The following is a 21,498-nucleotide window of genomic DNA, read 5'->3' as shown; positions in this document are numbered from 1 at the left end:
CTTGGGGGGCAAAATTAAAACCACAATCTTTCTGCCACTCAGGGTGATTTCGGAGGGTGAAAAACATATCCGCATACATAGCTTCGTCCCATTTTCCCTCCCTCCTTAAAAATAACAGGAGTTGCAACAAGGCATTATACTTCAGAGTCCCATTCACAGGCCACTTCTCTTCATCTTCTAATTTATACAATGGCCATCACTGATTACAATACTTAATTAGAGTTTTCTTATTCACGTTTCCTCCAGGAGGACCCCCTGTGTCCTTCCAGTGATATAAAATGCAACCTAATGGAGATTTCTTTGGTATCTCTTTACTTTGCTGTGACCCTCCCATTTTATTGGTCCCAGTTCTCTCCCGTATTCCCGCAGTATCTTAACTGTTAGTTCCACGGTACACACTTTACCACTTAGAGGGTTACAGAATTACTGTTTTACATCCATACAACCTTTTTCTTTCGCTTCGTCCGTTTCCGGCCGTTTCCCTCGCGGGACAACGAAACCGCGGATCAGGACTCCGCACTCGCTTCGTACTAAGAGTACGTCTCATTCACACATGCACAGGACAGTATAGACACTTTTGACAACAAAACGCTCACATACCAATACAATGAACAAAAATCCTAAAAGCAAACACAGAGCAACTACTTGTCCTTATAACGTGCCAAACACAATCCCAAAATCAAATAACCGAGTTCCAAAGCCAAGATCCAATATACCCAAAAGCAAGAGTTCCCAAATAACCACCAAATGAGCACCAAAGTGCTCCCAAGTGTATACCTTTAAGGCGCTAGCAGCCCGGTATACTCCACCCAGCGTGAACCACTCACGGCTTACAGGGGTTTCTAACAAATGACTAGTCCCAAACCAAACTTAAAAAAGAATACCTTTTTCCGAAGATGGTCCTTGTCTGCTCCCACAGCGATCCGATTGAGGCAAGGAGTCCCTCCGGAAATTTTCCGGGGGTACCCTAGGGAGTCCCGTTCTCAACGGGTCCTGCAGCCGAACAGAGAGGGTCCCATCTGGGGTGCCAAAACTGATACAAAAATTCACGGATGCTTCTCCTCACAGTCCGAATCTCCCCAAGGGAGAAACGGAGTATTCAGAGAGTCCCTGAAATGAAACTCAATAGCAGCGAAGTTACTATTAAGCAGGTATCCTTTATTGCAGCGCTGGGCAGCACTGGGGATTCTCCACCATAAGTGCTCCACCGATTTGGTGGACTTTCAGAGATTATATACTATAAAGTCCTACATATTCACAGGATTTCCGAGAAATCATTTACATAAACATGATATTTCCTGGAACTTATTAACATATGCAAATGTCCGATCCGCATGCGCAGTCGTCTCCCGTGGTGGTCTTCAGGTGGTCTTTGGGGGTCCTCAGATGAAGGCTCGTAGTCGTCTTCACTGTGTTCGCTGATTGACCTTTGCTTCTGCGCAAACTCAGTCCGAGGATCACGTAAACGGTGTCCTTCAAGGCTGTTGTCGTCATTCTTTTGTGACTTCCTATCTTCCATGCATTTGTTCTCCCAAGGCCCAGTTGTCTGAGATGGGATTATCCCGGAGCCCCCTTATCTTACAACCATTCTAACTACTCCCTAAATCACAAAGGCCTTTCTTTTGTTTAGTTAAGTGACTAAGATATTTAAAATGTCCTCCTTGCCCCTAGGCTTTAATTCTTTCAGGAGGCATTTTGATGCAGTGGCTTTGTCTATCTTGGCTTTAACCCTTTCAGCTCCTTGCCTACAACCTGCTCAGGACTAGCCGCTTCACGTACAAAAGCTTTGGGCAAGATCTGTAACTGAGCGACGTGCCGAGCATTTCCCTGACAGAATCGTTGCTATTTTTGCTGTTAGCCAGGCAACCCGTGGCTGAGGGGGAGAACCCGTGCCGGCCGCGGCCACACTCCGGGGCCCGGCGCTCACCGCCCACTGTCCGATTTCAGCTGCCAGCTCCTTCCGAGACACCTCCCGGCCAGCCAGGCAGGGCCCCCAGGCCGTGCCAGGCAGTGAGACGAGACGAGACGAGACGTCGAAGCCCCCCGGACAAGGAGCCCTCGCACCCCCCGCCACAGACATTTTTCTCTCAGTTCTTCAGTACCTATCTCAACACCGCACTGCGGGCTCGCAGCAGAGCCCTGGCTCTACCGGGGAATACTCCGGCCCTCTGCACGAGGTTGAAGGAATAACAAAAGAAAAACGTACACAACAGGGAAGATACGCGCAAATTGCGGAGGAAACCGCCGCCGCGACTCGACTCACGCATGCGCGGCGAGGTTGTTTTTCACAAAGCTGTTCTTAAAATGAGCTGACAGCGTATGGGTAGCTGTCTTTGTAAGGAGATCACAGCGTTGGGTGGCCGCCGCCGCCGCCACCACCACCACCACCACCACCACCACCACCACCACCACCACCACCACCACTACTACCGTTGGGGTTTTCTCAGTAATTCCTATGAAGCGTTTTTAGGGGACACGCTGATCTTGTTGGCAGGCTCTTTGCGTAGCAGAGGCGTTGTTCAGCGTAAAGATAGCATTTTGTATGAGACCTTGACTTTTTTTTTTTTTACAGTATATTTTTATACACTTTGTTACAAAATATGGTGCTGGGGAAGGTGAAGAGTTTGACAATGAGCTTTGACTGTCTCAATGACAGCAATATCCCCGTCTATTCTAGCGGGGACACAGTCTCGGGAAGGGTCAATTTAGAAGTTACTGGGGAAATTAGAGTAAAATCTCTTAAAATTCATGCAAGAGGACACGCAAAAGTACGTTGGACTGAATCTAGAAATGCTGGATCCAACACTGCCTATACACAAAATTACACTGAAGAAGTAGAGTATTTTAACCATAAGGACGTTCTCCTCGGGCACGGAAGAGGTAAGCTTTTCATTTATTTATTCACTATATGCAGACATTTTTCCAGAAAAAGACACATCTTTGCATCGTCTTGGTTTATCCCTTTTTAGTATGCAGTCTCATAGAGTTCGCTATTTCTAAAGATGAGGAAATGCCGGTTACAGTCTTAGGTTTTATTTTTGATTATTTGAACATTTACTTAATATTAAAACCGTGTCGAGGTGCATTTTCAAAGTACCTGCAAACAGGACTTTCTTAAAATACATGCTTTTTAACAGAGTCTTTTCATAAGGATTTGCATTTTTTTAATACAGTTTTTTTGATCTGCAATATCGGTTTTTTTTCTTAGTGATATTAGCAGGAGTTGTTTCTCTATGGGGAAATTAACTGTTAAATCAAAGCCAGATATGCAGTAAATTGCTTTCTTGGTAGCATCCTGTCGAATCATAAGTGTAATTAAAACATAACACTAGCCTTTTTGACACATAATAGATACAGGTCTGACTTTCAGACTGATATGTGATGATTTTTAAGGTTGGTTCATTGTTGGCAGATAAAAGATTCCCTGTGGCTATCACCACCCCACCTGTAATTTTCCACCTCTTCCTTTGTTCTAAACTAGTATACTTGTAAATTACTTTCATTTCTTTTATTCAACTCCTCTATTGGGGACCCAAATGTAAAAATCTGTCTGAAAGGTCAAATAAGAGTTCATGGTTGTACGATCGGAGCATCGCTTCTGAGTTGGGGAGTTCTGGAACCTGGTCTGCTAAGCCTCTATAGAAACGGAAAGTGCCCTGCAGATTCCCTTATTTTGGGTATGGAAATGGAGTATTACATTGTGAGTGGGATTGTGGGTCTTAAATTTGGTAATCTATTGTTCGCATAGTTACGTTGTGAAAGTATAAGGGACTCTAAGCTTGTTTTTTCTGAAGTTTCCACCCTTTGTTAGAAGCGGTTCAATCCTGTTTGGGACCGGCCCTGGGGAGAAGGGAGGGAGTACTCCTTCTCTCCGCAGATTGGTTGCACACGTCAGGTGGTGGCGATGACTTAATTCCTAGCACAAGAAAATGTTAAAACTGATTACATAATTTGGGTCGGGTGTTTTGGTGTGTTGTTTTGTTTTTGTTTTAAATATGCAGCATATTTACTGCAGAGATCCTCTGCAGTAAAATGCAATTTTTGAAGAAGTTCGACTCTAGGTTGTATTGAGCCTTTTATTAAGCGCTTCTGAAATAAATACTGTAGCAGAGTGGAGTTGCTATTGATTTTAATTATGTTATCGTGATGCAAGCAAGCACGGGTCACTCATGAGGTGGCTTTGTAGCTCAAATGTTTTTTATACTGCCGCCTTAGAAAGAATTCTCTCATGTGAAAGTTCATTCACCTCTGGTTTGCAGATGACAGAAACGTGCAAACGTGCATGAGTCGTTCATAGCAGGATGTATGCTTACAAGTAGGAGGGCGACCCCATGCTTCTAACTGTCTGCTTAAACAGCAGCAATGACTTTGCATGTGGGCTGCAGATCCAAATGCTGACCCCAATAGTAGGTGCTTGGTTTTGGCTGGAAAGGGAACAAAGGTGGTAGGGAAGGGACAGATCTGACACATTTCGACACCAGAAGCAAGACAGGGTGCGCACCGCTGCATGTGCGGCACGTAAAAACTTAAGCAGTTGTCGCGGGACACCGCTGCCCCTGCCCCTCCCCCGGCTGCAGGGGCAGGACTGCGAACACTGCTGCACGGAGTGGAGTTTAACTCAACACCTCGTACCCTAGCATAGTCCGGAAGGCCACGCCCTGTCCCCGCCTTGTCATTGGCCTGATGGGGTTTGTTAGCCTGTTGCTAAGGCGATGCCAGCCGCTGATTATAGGGGCCTGGGACGTGGGGGAAGAGCGAGGCTGAGGGAGCAGGCTCCTCTGCCCGCACTCTGGGTGTGTGCTGGAGGCGGGGCGAACGGGCTTTGGCTGCCCCGAGGTCAGCCCTGTGCGGGGTTGGGGGCGCTCCGGTCCCCGCTTCCCTGAGGAGTTACAGAGTATGCACGGTGGGGGAGGGCGCTAGCTGTGAAGTGAGGAGTACAAGTTTACCTTGCTGGGAAAACGGGGGTGGGGTGGGGGTGTTTCAATTCAGCAGTTACTGCTTTCTCCCTTGCTGCCTGCCTTTCCCCCCCCCCCCCCCCCCCCCCCCCCCAGTTATGGATCCGATCGCATCCTTGGTAGGACGCTGGGGGCGCTGCAGTGCTAAGGGGGAGTGCTGTCACTCTGGTCACTTTTTGTTGGGACTGGGGCCTGCCTGGTAATGTCGGCCTTGACGGCTCAGAGGGCATGCTGCCTTTCTTGGGAAAGTCCATCTCTGGGGACAGACAAGCATTCAAGCTCCTGCCGTGCACCCCCACTGGGCCAGCAAGGGGCTGCGAGCAGGGGCAGCCACTGGGACACGTGGCCCTGCAGCCTCTCACATCCCTCACTTGGTTGTCTTTCCCCTCTCATGCCCCCAGCTAGCGCTATCTGGAATCGCCTTTCAGTAATGGTCAGCACATGCTCCTGAGAGAAGTGCAGGATTGGGGTGTCACCTTGCATGTAGCACAGGGCAGGCCCAGGCAAGCCAGCAGCATGGCCCTGTGGTATGAGGAGACCGGATGGTGAGGCATGGGTGGTGCCCCTCCCTCTCTCCTTACATCTGTGGTAGTCAGGCTAGGCTGTGAGTAGAGTTGCTGAGTGAATGTGGTGGGGTGTAATGTATACTGTATGTATATGAGTGGCTGGCAGGGGATCTGCTCACGCCTGTTTAGGCCAGTCCTCTCCTGCTCCAGCCTAGTCTGTGATTGACAGCTCAGTACTTGTTTACCACAGTTCTGCTGCTGCTGCTCAGGCTCAATGGGACTGCTGATCTGGCAGAAAGGAAGTGAAGAAGGGATAAAAAAACTTATGTGCAAGGAAAAGATTATTATTTTTAATTAAAAAAAAAAAATCCCTCTTATTCTGGAAAAGAAACCTATATAATATATTATGCTGTGTAAAATGTTCACAGGTGGAATAGCATATTGGGTTTTTCCCTCCTAGATGATGACAATTCTGAAGAAGGCCTTCACACCATTCATTCAGGAAGGCATTCATATGCTTTCAGCTTTGAGCTTCCACAGATGTAAGTACTTACATGCAGTACACAGCTTGTGTGAGAGAAGGCTAAGATACATGCCTGCTTAAGAAAAATTCTTGTGGGTGGAGGGGAAACCTGTTCAATGGTAGTAGGAATTATGCTCAGACATGCAATAGAGGACATAATCTCATTAAACTGAAGAGGTTGCTTTTAAACTGGTTAAGAGTTTTTCACAAAACAGGAGCTCATTGTTGCCCAGTTGGTTACTCTCTCTTTTTGACTGAGGTCTATTGGACTCATTATGTCTTGTAGTATTTTACCCTTTCACAGGAGAAGGGAGGGGAATTTGTGTCATTTGAGTCCTGCAGAGTGGCTGAGGTATCTTCTAAATGAAACAAGATTTTACTGGAGCCATGCAGGCCATCAGAACTAGTGATAACAGCTTAACTGTAGTCTGAAACAGATGTGGCAAGCTTAACCACATTTGAACAAAATAAGAATTTTTTTTCTAGTTTAAATAGGATGTATGTACTCAGGGTGACCTTTAGGCAAAAAGCCAGGATGGAAATAAGCAAACGGATGGGTGGATAAAGCAAGAAACATTCCCATACCTAATCCTGCTTGTCTCAGAAAGCAAAGGTGAAGCAAGAGTGATAGCAGAAGTCTTAAGATAAATTGCCACACACACACACAAGCTTGAGGTGTCTAACGTATACATTGTGAAGGGAAGATTTATACACAGAGGAGTTACCAACATGGAAATTAGCTAAAACAAAAGTTGCAGGAAAATTAAATATAAAGGAACAGAGAGAGTCTGGAAATAGATGAAAGAAGGGAGGCAGGAGGAGCCTTTTACTGTAAAAGCCAAGCGCTGAAGTCATTAAGGTTAAAAAAAAAAAAAAAGTTGGCAGAATATTGGACTAATACCTAATATTAAAGCTAATAAACCATCTGCTTATTAGAGGGGCTGGCTTTAGCAGAACCTGTAGATGATAAATGCTTTTATGGATCAGTTTCAGTGAACAGCACAGGGCTTTACAGTAGATATTATTGGAACACTGAAGAAGACCCATATATATGGAGACTTTTAGAAGTCAATTTAAGGTTCAGATGAAAATCTCATCTATAAGAAGTGATAAGGATGATACCAATATTCCCTTGAGTTGGAAGGGATGTTCAAATATGAAAGAACAAAACAGTATATGTGAATATGGAATATTATGTTTGAAATTAAATAGATGACCAGTAAAATGGCACAAGCATTGATTAAAACACTGAAGTTCTTTTCAAGTGACTTGAAGGAATAACTATGAAGCCATCTTTGATAATACTGAAAAAATGAAGGCTGGTAATAAAAGGCCTGAAGAACACTAGTTTGACACTGCCTCCTTACTGTTTCTTGCTATTTTGTATCCATAGAATATTTCTAAAAATTTATTTAAACCAATGTGGTGGCTTGACCTTGGCTGGCTGCCAGCCCTCCATGCAGTTGTTCTCTCATTCCCCCTCATCAACAGGACAGGGAGAGAAAATGAAATGGACAAGCTTGTGGGTTGAGATAAAGGCAGTTTAATAAGAAAAACAAAAGCCATACACAGAAGCAAAGCAAAAATAAGAATTCATTCGCTACTTCCCAATGGCAGGCAGATGTCCAACCACTTCTTGGAAAGCAGGGCCTCGGTATGTGTAGTGGTTGCTTGAGAAGACAAATGCTATAACCATGAATGTCTGTGTCAGCTTTGTCTGTCTGTCTGCCCTCCCCCCCCCTTATTGCTGAGCATGATGTCATATAGTATGGAATATCCCTTTGGTCAGGTTGGGTCAGCTGTCCTGGCTATGTCCCCTCCCAACCTCTTGCCCACACCCAGCCTATTGGCCTTTGGGGGTGGGGTGTTGAAGAGACAGCCTTGATGCTGTGCAAGCACTGCTCAGCAATAAATAAAGCATTGGTGTTATATATTGCTCAGCAATAACTAAAACACTGTTCTAGCCAAAAATGCAAAGCACAGCACTATATGGGCTGTTATGAGGAAAGTTAACTCCATCCCAGCCAGACCCAGTACAACCAAATACAAAGCAATAGTGGAAAAAAAACCAAAACACTGACTGGCCTTACTGATTTTTCCTTAAAGGATACTGGGGCAGGATGAAACACTGAAGACTGATTAGAAAAATCCTTTCATTTGTGTTATTAAGAAAAAAAAGTAAACATTTCAGATGTGCAAATACAAATGTCAAACCTGTAGCAGAAAGAATCATTCTAGTAAAGTACTAGCACAGCTAGTATTATTCCCTGTAGAAGTTAGGGAGGGAAGCTTTGCCTGTAACTTATCTTTTATTATGATGCATTTCAAACGTAGTGCAATATAAAAATTCTTCCTTTGAGATTAAAGGCAAAAGACATTAGGAAAAGACAAGTTACAGTTAACTGAACGTGACTGGAATATAAAAATCTTATGTCCTTCATCTTATGTTGGGGGGGGGGAAAGGAGGAGGGAGGAGAGTAGGAAAAAAGGGTAATGCTGAAAGGTTTGGAGTCCCTTTCCACATTCCCCCCCCCCCCCCCCCCCCCAACTCCCCAGAAGGACTTCCTTTGTCTTTCAGCATTCAGAGCAGAATAGTCTTTATTTTTTTATCTCTCTCTCTCTCAATATTTTAAGATGGCCTCATCAGGCTAAAGGAAAATTAGAAGATGCTCAAAATAGCCTCTCTCTATTCAGAACTCTAAATTGAAATATTTAACTACCATACTTAAGGCAAAACAAACTACGAAAGCACTCAGTTATAGCTAAAATAAACCACTGAGATACCAGCCAAGTAAATAATACACAATTACTTACAGAATACAATGTCCAAAACAATAAATGGATGGTACTAATGCTAATTTTATTTGGTGGTCTTAATTTGACCTTAAAAGGGCATGCTTTTATTCTATACTTGAAAGTGGCCTCTTAGGTCTAAAGGAAATGTATACTCTTCTGGCATTTTCTAGCACAATTCTTTAACCGATTCTTAAAACTTCTACAAAACTACTGTTGGATGAATTGGAGATGATATTTTCTCCCAACTTTAATCTTATATTTTTCTGAGATATGGAAACTTTGCAAATAAGTTATGCTTATTATAATGCACTAAAAATACAGTTCTACATACTAATTCCTAATCTGATCAATTGTATCATTACTGGAAAGAGAAAAATTTTACTCAACTTTGACCTTTGTCCTGCACAGACCACTTGCTACCTCATTTGAAGGCAGACATGGCAGTGTGCGCTATTGGGTGAAAGCTGAATTGCATAGGCCTTGGCTTCTACCAGTAAAATTAAAGAAGGAATTTACAGTCTTTGAACATATAGATATCAACACTCCTTCATTACTGGTAAGAACTGACAGAATTACTCATTCTTTTTCTGGCATAAAAATAACGAAGTATAATAACTGAAACAACATCACATGCAATTTTACCTAATATTTATTTGCTAGTTTAACTACAGCTCTTCTTTTAAGTATTATAATCAGTTTAGCAACTCTTTAACTGCTGGTATTTTGAAGGCTAAGTTATCCTGTACTTGGAGTTGCTTGATTTTTACGATACATAAAATGCATTTGTCAATCTAAATTGATACTACTAAATTGTAGAATCTCATTAAGGAAGAAAATTTGGTGAACTGTTCCTTTTCAGTTATAAATAAAGAATAATCTATGGAAGGAACAGTGCAGCTCTTAATATTTTAGTGAGGGACTGCTAACTTAAAAATGCAAAGTAAAAAAATTTACTACAGTGCATAATTGATAATTTCCGTATGGATAGTTTTCTACTGATGGGGAGAAACTATCACAATTCTGTATAATCCTTTCCTGAAATTTCATTTTATTAAAATAACTTTAATATCACAACTGCTTTCAATGAGGATTTGATTTCAGTCTGGCCTAAAATTCCTTGATTTTATTCCTTTCTCAAATTTGGGGGGGGGGGGGATTAAAGTCCATTGAAATAGGTTTCTTGTGTGTATGGGTGAAAAATCAGGCTTGCAAAGGGACCTTGCACAAACTGCATTAAAATCAAAGGTCTCTCATTTGACTTCAGGGCTTGATCCAAAGCCCATTAAATCCTGATGTTGTGTAAAATAAGTCTTTATAATATAGATGAAACAGGATTGTTCAGAAACCGAGGAAATAGCAGGAGTCAAGATTACAGTAGTTTAGCTTAGTTATTTTGTTTCTGAAATACAGCTTAATGGAAAGTGCAAATATTTTCTAATTTACTGTTAGTTAAATGAAAAGCTCTGCAACAGTATGTTGGGATGCATAGGCTATGAAGACTTTTGTTTTAAGCTATATAGTATTTATTTTTAGTATTAAAAACGGTTTTAAGTATGGCTGTAGTATGGAGGATGGCAAAAAAAGCAATACTAATACAGCAATAGAATTAGGACAAACGTATCTGTGTAATTCTGTTTAAATTGCTTGAGACCTTTCCTATGAAAGTAGCTTTGTTTATCAAAATATGTAATAAGAAGCACATTATGAAAATGATTATTTTCCTGTGTTTATTTAAATACCTGAAGAGATTCGTGGAACTCGTAATTTGATGGACAATATTTTTTCTCTTTTTGCAGTCACCCCAAGCAGGCACAAAAGAAAAGACTCTATGTTGTTGGCTTTGTACCTCAGGCCCAATATCCTTAAGTGCCAAAATTGAAAGAAAGGGCTACACTCCAGGTATGTAATAGAAGTAATTATAGGATATGTTTTTCCTTCCCTTTTAAAGCTACAGTTTGTACTTACTGTTTTTATATAAATGAAACATTAAGGATATTTTTACCACCTCAGTCTGCATTTAGCAATCTTCTCAGTATACTCTTAACTAAGACAGCACTACTTGTATCTCTAGATTATTAAAGGACCTCATCTATTAGTCTGGTGTGTTTTGGTTTGGTTTGGCTTTTGTGGATTTTTGTTTGTTTGTTTTTCCTTTTAGAACAGCTCATGGGAATCTTGCTTCTATTAGCATCAGTAGATGTTTTTCCAGGTAGAGCAGTGATAGCAGCATCTGGTGCATTATAACAGTATACAGAATATGACAGTTAGCTTAAGCTGCCTTGTAAATGTAAAGAGAACTTGAAATTCTGGGATTTTTTTGTTTGTTTGTTTCAGGTGAATCAATTCAGATCTTTGCTGAGATTGAGAATTGCTCTTCCCGTATGGTGGTGCCAAAGGCAACCATTTACCAAACACAGGCATTCTATGCCAAAGGGAAAATGAAGGAAGTCAAACAGCTTGTTGCCAACCTCCGTGGGGAATCCTTGTCATCTGGCAAAACAGAAACCTGGAATGGCAAACAGTTGAAAATTCCACCTGTTTCCCCTTCAATCCTTGACTGTAGTATAATCCGTGTGGAGTATTCACTGATGGTATGTTGGGTGGTCTGTTTCACTCTCGAGAATGAGTAGCTTCCAACATTCCATACAAATTCCTGGCAGAGCATTTTGTGATAATTAGTTATGAAAGAAATACATGTGTTCTGGTATTAGTGTCCTGACAGGAGATCTGGTAAGTAAATTTGGTTTAAATCATGCAAGTTCTTAAAACAGCTGTGTGTCAACTAAGCAAGCATTTAATGAATAGACTGTGTTTCCATGTGAGGACTCATGTTAAGACTCTTCTTTTAACTTGAAGAGCTCATGTCTCCATAGGGGCATGGGCCCTAAAAGAGACTATTAGAAACAAGCTCCTCATGGAAATTTCCATGGAAAGACAACTTAGACTAATACTTATGAAGTGCTGATAAAACCCCACATTTTAATCATACACTTGTTTCATTTTTCTTCAGGTATATGTTGATATTCCAGGAGCCATGGATTTATTCCTTACCTTACCACTGGTCATTGGTACCATTCCTCTACATCCATTTGGTAGCAGAACATCAAGTGTGAGCAGCCAGGGTAGCATGAACATGAATTGGCTTGGCCTGACACTGCCTGAAAGACCAGAAGGTAACTTGACAATACAAATCCCAATCAATTTGCTAGTCTGTTTTGATTTTTGTTTGTTTTATTTATTGCAGTCTTGCTAACAGAGTCAAATTACATCCTTTCATAACAAAGCCCACAGGAAATCTGTTGTGGATGTTTTCTTGCCACTGGCTTGTCCTATGTAGAATAGAGTTTCTTCCCTCCCTGCCTTCCTCTCTCTAGGACAGGCAGTGAAATCCAGCTGCCTTGGAAGGTGGCAGAAATGAAAGCACAGGATACCATTGTATCTGTGCACAACTTCATTACTTCCACCTCCAGTATCCCAATTGCATTCTTGGTTATAAGGCATTGCAACCCATAATAGCAGTTTCTGGGGTCTCTCACCAGCCTTAGTAGCCAAGGCTTTGTGAAAAGATAATATTCTTTTCTATGGGAAATCTCTTATGGCCAAAGAAAGAATTATGTATTTCCTTCCTTCTGTTTTCACGTATCTAATATCCTGGGTTTTTTTAAGTGCAACTCCCAGACCTGGAGACTTCTGGAGTCTGGAGGACTGCAATATTCTGTCATTCCTATCTGTACAGAAATAAATTATCTTTGGTATGCTTTAAATTTTAAGGGGATAATTAAGCCACAATAAACAGTGGTCAGTCTGTTTTTGAACATAAGCTTAATATTAGAATAAAATGAAATAGTCTAGTCTCCCTTTTTTAACAATTTTTTAAGAAGTCACCTGCCTGCTGGTGAATCTTACAGTGATTAAAGTTTAATATTTATCATGTTATATATTTTGACATGCCTAAGAACTTGTTGTTTGAACTGCATGTACCTTCTCCCTTAAGCACCTCCTAGCTATGCAGAAGTGGTCACAGAGGAAAACAGACAGTCCAGCCCTGCACCTATAGCTGCTTTTGATGATTTTGAGAGAGCACTTCAGGGACCATTATTTGCATACATCCAGGAGTTCCGTTTTCTGCCTCCACCCCTATATTCAGAAGTAGGTATATCTGTCAGAATATGATGATTCATGTATTGTTTGTGTCTGACTTTTTTTTGTCTTGTGGAATAAGTTTAGGAAGCTGTTTCTCCTTCCTAAAATTAAGAGAAACCATTAAAATGATAAACATGGAATAAGTTGTTTTGGGGGAGGATTTTTGTTTGTTTGTAAGGTGCAGATGAGTTGCATCAAGAGTTTTCCATGCCTGTTTTACAGCATGGGTTACCCTTTTTATTTTTTTTTTATTTTTATTTTAACATGAACTCTGCAACCTTAAATTTAAAAGGTGCTCTGTGAGGTGCCTTGGCTTCTCTATCATGCTATTTCCTGGAGCTGCAGACCTGGAAGGTAATTTTCCTTGGCAGCACTCTTCCCTAGTCTAATACTTTCTGGAAATTTTCAAAGTGTTGTTTACCATTTTAGCAACATCATTTTTTTTTTTTTTAAATTTGTGTATTAAAAATAAAAAAATAACGTTTCAACTCTTTTACATCTACTGCTTCCTAACATTTTATAGCAACCACTAAATTGTTTTGCCTGCATGTGTGTTTAAGTTCTGTAGATGTAGGGCTTTCAGAAGCTTCATGTAGAAAAGTGACATACTGGTATTCATTTCTGACTTAAGTTTTTTGAAGTACAAAGTTCTTCAACACTTTCAGCCTTTACAGAACTAAAAATGCAGCCACTGAATAACCATGAATGAGATGCAAATTTCAAAGCTTTTCATGTTTACGTTTTTCAAGAAAAAGCAGTGATATAGGACAAAAGAAAAAAACGTGTCCTCTGGCCAAATTTTGCCTGAATTCACCCACTTTAGGAAAATAGCATTATGTAGTATGATTCCCCCCCGGCCTTTAAACACTACTGTGCTAATGAGTGGGCAGAGGGGGTTTTTTTGTGTGCTAGACACTTTCCTGAGAACTCTGCTATAGCTTAGCTCTAGAGCACAACTCCTGAGTCCTTTTCTTTTTAGGTACTTTAAAATTTAGAAAGAAGCTTTTTTTTTTTTTTTTTTTTTTTTTTTTAAAAAGGCTATATGAAGTTAACTGATGAAATGTTGTCTAAAAGATGCACTGTACACTTAAACTATTCTTACCATCCAGTTTTTGAGACCTAAGTTAGCAGGCTCTACCCCTTCTTTCTCCTATAGAAAGGAAGAAGAGGTAAGGTTTAGAACATGTGAACTTTTGAAACATCCCATAGGATATTTGAGGATTGATTACTTTGAAATTAAAAAGTAGAATGATTTTTTTTTTATTGATAACTTTCTGCCTTTTCAAGCAAAACTTCTCTACTTCTCTCAAATCAATTAAATATTTCTTAAGTTATGTTTCTAGTGATGTCTTCATCTTTTTTGTATATATCAGATAATTCAAAAGACTTCTATGCTAGTAAAGCAGAAATTTTGTGTTATTAGTTATTCATGCTTATCCTTAAATTACCATCGACCTGTAATTTAAAGTCTTCCACTGTATCTAATATTAATATTTCTATTAATTTTTATCTGAAGTTTTGTCTGACTAGAAGTTTTTCAATTATTTCAATAACCTTTGGACTGGGAATGCCATGTACCATTATAATTGTCTTAAACTTGTGAATTTTGATTTTTATTTCTAGTAGTTGATTCTAAAATGCACTGGGTTTTTGTGGCTTTTTTTGTTTTGTTTGTTTGGCTTGGTGTTTTGTTGTTTTTTTTTGTTGGTTGGGGTTTTTTTTGTTTGTTTGTTCTTTTCCCTTTTGGTTAGATTGATCCAAACCCAGATCAGCCCACAGATGAGAGACCATCTTGCCCCTCTCGTTGAAGGAATCCATAAAAAGCTGACTTGACTTGGGTTTTGAATCACACCTGCTGTGTTGAAGATCAAGGTGTCATAGTGGAGGCATGCTTCTAAAGGAAATGGTATTGCTCTTGCCTGTATGGTGAATAAATGAAAACAACCTGTGATCATGCTTTGACACCTACAGCACACCATAGGACTGCTCCACATGCTTGAAAACCTGAGCGTGCCCCCCCCCCAAATAGTGGCACATACTAGGAGCAGCCTTACTAGTGTAGAGTCACATGTTTCAAAACACTCAAACCATGTTGTAAGAGAGGAATGGCTGCTTCTTATGATTCAGAAATTTGCACATGCTTATTGCTTATGTTATGCAGTTCAGTGTCACTACAGCTTTTTCTCATTTATGATGGACTGTTGTTACCCCCCCCCTTAATTGTTTGTGATCTGCACAACAAGGAACAAAAGAAAGCTTTGACAAAAAAAAAGCGATGAAGACTGACAAATGCACTGACTTTTAAAAAAAAAAAAAAAAAAAAAAAAAACCAAACAAACAAAAAAACCCACACAAACCAAACTTAATGTAGCCAGAATTGTCCTAGTAGTCTGATCATGTATCACCTCTTCAGTTTGGATCCTATTGTGGATTTATTTACAAACATCACATGCCTTCAAGCCAATCCTTGCTGTATGTTTTGCAGCAAACTGTAGTAGACAAGCAACAGATATGTGGAGGTGGGGGAAGAGATAACAGAAGGAAACTAATAAGAGACTTTGTCAAGATTGTATACCTTCTTGATTTCTTTTAACAATTTGTTGCCTTTCTGCTATTATTGCAAAGCAATGTTTTGTTACAGACTGCCTAAAGATCACTTAATCTCAGGTGAACTCATCACTTTTGCCAAACCGTTAGAATGCTATTTGTTTTGTTACTTTGCACTGTTATTTCTTTTGTTTTGTGTTCATGTTTTGGTTTTGTTCTTTGAGGAGGGATTTTGAATAGGGACATGCACAAAACTTAGAAAGTGAAAGCAGCACCAGCAGACACCAGCAAAGTGCGAAAAGGACTTTAAAATGGGATAGTCATATGCTGTCCAGGGTTCATAGGCAGAGAGATATCTCAACTAGTAGGGATGGGAAGGAGAAGGTTTGTTTGTTGGTTTGTGTTTGTTTTAGTAAATAATATGTAGTTACCTAATCACCAAAAATTATATATAAAATGAGTCCCCAGTAGAAAGTATACTTCAGACTGCAATAAAAGTTTGAACTATGGCAACTAAGCAACAGCTCGGTTTGTGCACTTTGTATTATCTTCAGGGTTTATGATACTGTAAAAATAGTAAGACTAAAACTATAATAAAACTGAGCCAGAGTATCAGTGTTACCAGCCATACTCAAATTAGTTTGCTAAGAATTGCTCTGATTGTCTCCTGTGCTAGTCCTGAGAGCTTTAAAACAACAACAACAAAAAAACCCAACAACTTTAAACATACATTCATCTAGAATGTGAGAAATTATATAGAAAAAGTACTCACCCCTTGAGTGTACCCTAAAGAAGAAAAGAATGATGGAGCCATTAGATCTGACCAGTGCTTTTATGCTAGATTTGTAAACGTAAATTTCCTTTTCAGAAATCATGTTAAAAAAAAAACAAAAAAAAAAAAAAAACAAAAAAAACAACAAAAAAAACCCCAAACTATTGTCAGAGACATGTCTGATGTTGACTACTTAAAAACTAATCCATTGTGTATATCCTTGTCCGATAAAACAGCTCAGAAGGGAGGGGGAGAGGGAAAGCTGGTGTTTCTGCATTGTGCTCATTCTTATGAAGTTCTGCCTTATTTTTAAGGCTTCATAAATATGACAAAATAGGCTTTTCCATAAGTGGCCTTTATGAGAACATGAAAGATATTTCATGTTTCAAAAATAATGACAGGGTGATTAAAATGAGAGTCACCTTTTCAGTGATTCAGTTCAAAGGTTTGGGCTTTGATAAGCAAGAATTTGAAATTGGGTGATGTCTTATGCTGGCCAATTTTGTGAATGTCCCTTCCTTCTACCCTCTCCAAACAGACAAAATTTTAGAAGTTGATAAGATTATTGGCAAAAAAAGGGCATTTGGTGATTTTACTTTTTTTTTCTTTTTTCTTGTTTTAACAGACTAGGGAACAATTGCTGATATACATAGCATTAAAGTACTTATCCTAGTATAATGGAAAACTATATATGAAGCAGAATTGACCAATGTTGTAGTAATTGACATTGCATCACAGGCTGTGATCAGAATGAAGAATTCTAAAACCTTATCAAATAAAGACTTCCCATTTAAACTTTTTTGTTAATTGTTCAGAGGCATTACAGGTTCATAGTTGTAGCCCAATATTTGATGTAGAATCTTGATCTGAATTAGGAAAAAAAAAGTAAAATCCAAGTATTAGAGAAACAAAGTGCAATATTAAATGTTTGCTTTATAGATTATATTCTATGGCTGTGCGGGGTTTTTTGGGGTTTGGTTTTGTTTTGGGGTTTTTGGGGTTTTTTTTGTTTTGGTTTTTTTTTGAGGGGGTGGTTTTGTTGTTGGTTTCTTTTTGTTTTGGTGGGGTTTTTTTATGGTTGGTTTTTTTTTTTTTTTTTTTTTTTTTTTTTTTTAGTTTTGGTGCTGAATATGTCCTTATGGACTTTGTTTTAAGAAAACTACGTGGAAAACAATTTCATTTTTCCTATTGTTCTTCCTTGTGGAAAATAAACTTTTTTAAAAAAAAAAAATGCTTTTAAATGCTTTAACTGTAAGCCATAAGATTGTTTATGACTTATACAAAGACACATATTAAATGTTTAAAATAATAGCCATAAGGATCAAATTACTACAGAAATACATATGCTATGTATCAATTACATAGAGAGAAAAAAACTATTTCTGGAGCTACACCACTGATTAGCACAAGAGCTAAGTTTCAGCACCTTCTGTTCCTTTTTCTTGTTTATATCAATGATTTCTTGGGTCTAGGTTCCAGATGGGAAGTTACAATACAATCTTCTAAATTTAGAAAATACCAATAACTTGCAGGATATGAATGTCTTTCCAGGACACTGTTTAAAAACTGTTGTAACTGGTGACCTCTGTTCAAGTTGTCTAGTATTTTCCAGTACATGTGGTGGGGGCAGGGATTGCACATTTTGGTAGGGGTAGGAGGAAACTGGGGAAGGAGAATTACTTTAAAAGCCAGCTCACTCAGTGGTTTGCAGTTGGGATCTGAAGGTTGGTTTGTTGAACTGGGGTCAATAAGGTGCGTCTTGCTGTTTCCTTGGAAGTCTAATGTTACCAGATGTTGAAAATCACTATCTGCTATTTGTGTTTTGGGCAGTAGAGCTTTGCAAGGTATTAATACAGCTCCTCAACACTCCAGAAATGAAGCACTGCCATAGCATCTTGTTTCTGCATACTGTACACAGCTGAACCTCTGACAGAATGGACTATCATCATTGTTTAGTAACAAAATGTCTTATGATGTAAAGCAAGGTTCACTAGGCTAGCAGCCAGGGACTCAGGAGTCCAATACATGCTGTTTCTGTCTGTTGGTACTAAAGACCACTAAATTCTTATGGTACTGTACAGTAGGTTTTATGGTGTATGCTACTAACATAGACAACCCAAACATTTGATCTAACTCCTTGTATAATGCAAACAGTAGGCTTCCTCAATGTGTGAATTCTTGTGTGAAATAAAGCATTTTGATTTAATTTTGAATTTGTAACTGCCAACTATGGAGAATCCAGAAAGATCTTCTAAGGTTTTTGCCCGTTAATAACACTGTTACTCATTCGTGCCTGAGTTCTGGTTGAAACTAATAAGAAATATAAAAAATAAGGTTGTCTCTTATTATGATTGTATACTGAGTGACAATGGTTAGAATTTTTTTTTTTTTTCTAATAACGGCACAGTCATATTTGGATGAAAGACAATAATTTAAACAGTGCAGGTGAGAGCATGCATTTTTAAGGGGGTAGGAATATACAATCACAAAAAACCAACCAAACCCCAAACTTACATGCAGGAGCTAATATTGAAGTGCAAAATCAGGTATTAAGCACTGTCTCTGTCTTTTGAGCAGTAAAGTCTGATCCCTTATACAAGAACACCAAAACTCTAAGATGGTAAATCACCATGCATGGCAGCACTGAGGTCTACCATGAAATGCCTGTATGGGTTCCCACTACGGACAATGGAGGGAATTATGAAGTGAAAGACCGTTCCCCTCTTGTTCCTGTGCATCAGGCTAGTCTAAAGTATGCCTTAGACTATGCCAATAAATGTTGGGAAGGGGGGAGGTCAGAACCTGTTAGCTGTTCATGGATTTAATGTTATGTCTAAGATGATTTTATGAGTGGGATATCATTCAGTCTTTCTCAAAAGAGATATAATACAATGGGGAAACAGAGGAGAAGGGAAAATCACTACAAAATCTAATGCTTTTTAATTTTTATCTGAAAATTCATACAATTATCTAAATGTAAAAAATGCCTTAGTGTCATCAAACTGCCTAGAATCCAAATTAAACTTCCCACTAGAGATGGTCATGTTAATATTCAAGGCAAATGTGTCATGCTTGTCCATCAGTTAACAAAGAGAATATAATAAACTTTTCCATGGTTCATTCAGCTCTGTAGAAGATACAGACCATTTACTGGGTAATGATTTCTGATTAATAAAATAAATTTTTATTATTTACACCCTAGTTTTGGGGCCAATTCTAAATCAGTTGAAGTCTGTGTGGTTAACCAGTCCATTTTTACTGATTAGCATTGCTAAGTTCAGAAAACAGATCACCGTAACGTATTAAAGTGTGTTGAGGAAGGTGATGGAGCAGATCATCTTGAGTGCCATCACATGGCACATACAGGACAACCAGGGGATCGGGCCCAGTCAGCATGGGTTTATGAAAGGCAGGTCCTGCTTTACTAACCTGGTCTCCTTCTATGACAAGGTGACCCGCTTAGTGGATGAGGGGAAGGCTGTGGATGTTGTCTACCTGGACTTTAGTAAGGCCTTTGACACAGTCTCCCACAGCATTCTCCTGGAGAAGCTGGCTGCTCACGGCTTGGATAAGTGCACTCTGCGCTGGGTTAAAAACTGGCTGGATGGCCGAGCCCAGAGAGTGGTGGTGAATGGAGTCAAATCCAGTTGGCAGGCGGTCACGAGTGGTGTTCCCCAGGGCTCGGTACTGGGGCCAGTCCTGTTCAACATCTTCATTGATGATCTGGATGAGGGGATCGAGTGCGCCCTCAGGAAGTTTGCAGATGACACCAAGTTGGGTGGAAGTGTCGATCTGCTGGAGGGTAGGAAGGCCCTACAGAGGGACCTGGACAGGCTGGATTGTTGGGCCGGGGCCAACTGTATGAGGTTCAACAAGGCTAAGTGCCGGGTCCTGCACTTGGGTCACAAAAACCCCATGCAATGCTACAGGCTAGGGGAGGAGTGGCTTGAGAGCTTCCCGGTGGAGAAGGACCTGGGGGTGTTGGTCAACAGCCGGCTGAATATGAGCTGGTAGTGTGGCCAAGAAGGCCAATAGCATCCTGGCTTGTATCAGGAATAGTGTGGCCAGCAGGACTAGGGAGGTGATTGTCCCCCTGTACTCGGCATTGGTGAGGCCACACCTCGAGTACTGTGTTCAGTTTTGGGCCCCTCACTACAAGAAGGACATCCGAGGTGCTGGAATGTGTGCAAAGAAGGGCAACGAAGCTGGTGAAGGGTCTAGAGCACAAGTCTTATGAGGAGTGGCTGAGGGAGCTGGGGTTGTTTAGTCTGGAGAAAAGGAGGCTGAGGGGAGACCTTCTCGCTCTCTACGACTACCTGAAAGGAGGTTGTAGCAAAGTGGGTGTTGGTCTCTTCTCCCAGTAACAAGTGATAGGACAAGAGGAAATGGCCTCAAGTTGTGCCAGGGGAAGTTTAGGTTGGATATTAGGAAAAACTTCTTCACCGAAAGAGTAGTCAGGCATTGGAACAGGCTGCCCAGGGAAGTGGTTGAGTCCCCATCCCTGGAGGTTTTTAAAAGATGTTTAGATGTAGCACTTAGGGACATGGTTTAGTGGTGGACTTGGTAATGTTAGGTTAATGGTTGGACTTGATGATCTTAAGGGTCTTTTCCAACCTAAATGATTCTATGATTCTAAGGGGTAAATGCTACTGAAATGCATCCTTGCAGCATTGTCTTGAAGAAAATAATCATTCAAATATTTGAAATTTGGTTCTTCCTGCTCAGTTGGGGAAACAAATTATGTCATCAGTACCTTTCTCATCCCCTATTGCCTCCTCTCCATTCTTCAGGACCTGTTTTACAGTCTATGCTTTATGCACAGGGTGCTGAAAGTCAAGCTTTCTTCCCTCCCACAGTTCATCTGGTCCCCATTGTGCCCTTGTTAGTTCCTCTTCCAGTTGACCCTGAACTGCAACACAGGCCTTCCAAGGGTCTTTTCCAACCTCAGTGATTCTGTGATTCTATGAAAGACCAGCTGTGATTTCCAAAATTATTTCAGTATTAAATACGTGGTATAAACAAAGAGAAATTTGCATCAGTTTTACAGCTATTTAATTATCACCCATAAATTAAAGTAAATGGTCTTCTTACCAGTCTTAACAGCTTAAGACAGGAAAGACAGTTTTACTGCTGCCCTTTCTTTTTAATCCATCAGGCACCATATATCGTGACCGACTTGCACACCTCTAAAGCAATACAATGATTCATTGGTTGTACCGCATAAGGTATCATCTCAAAGAAAGCAAATGAAGAAAA

At 40.2% G+C, this 21,498-nt stretch overlaps 1 protein-coding gene across 2 annotated transcripts; it reads left to right on the top strand.

Moving 5' to 3' along the window:
• Positions 1–2,600: 2,600 nt before the first annotated feature.
• Positions 2,601–17,199, top strand: LOC309601578 (arrestin domain-containing protein 3-like; the record flags this gene model as incomplete). 2 transcript variants are annotated; one of them, XM_082334675.1, is made up of 8 exons in its annotated part: positions 2,601–2,880; positions 5,922–6,003; positions 9,189–9,336; positions 10,577–10,679; positions 11,115–11,371; positions 11,791–11,953; positions 12,775–12,929; positions 14,675–17,199. In XM_082334675.1, the coding sequence occupies 8 exons, from the start codon at positions 2,601–2,603 to the stop codon at positions 14,729–14,731; spliced, it is 1,245 nt and encodes a 414-aa protein (XP_082190801.1). In that variant the 3' UTR covers positions 14,732–17,199. The 2 variants fall into 2 exon arrangements, with proteins under 2 accessions (XP_082190801.1, XP_082190800.1); XM_082334674.1 differs by lacking the exon at positions 14,675–17,199 and adding an exon at positions 13,216–13,871.
• Between the last annotated feature and the right edge of the window lie 4,299 nt (positions 17,200–21,498).

This window comes from Platalea leucorodia (genome assembly GCF_965183815.1).
Source record: "Platalea leucorodia genome assembly, chromosome: W".
Taxonomy (NCBI): domain Eukaryota; kingdom Metazoa; phylum Chordata; class Aves; order Pelecaniformes; family Threskiornithidae; genus Platalea; species Platalea leucorodia.
Note: the sequence above shows the minus strand (reverse complement) of the source record. Positions and strands in the feature narration are given on the sequence as shown.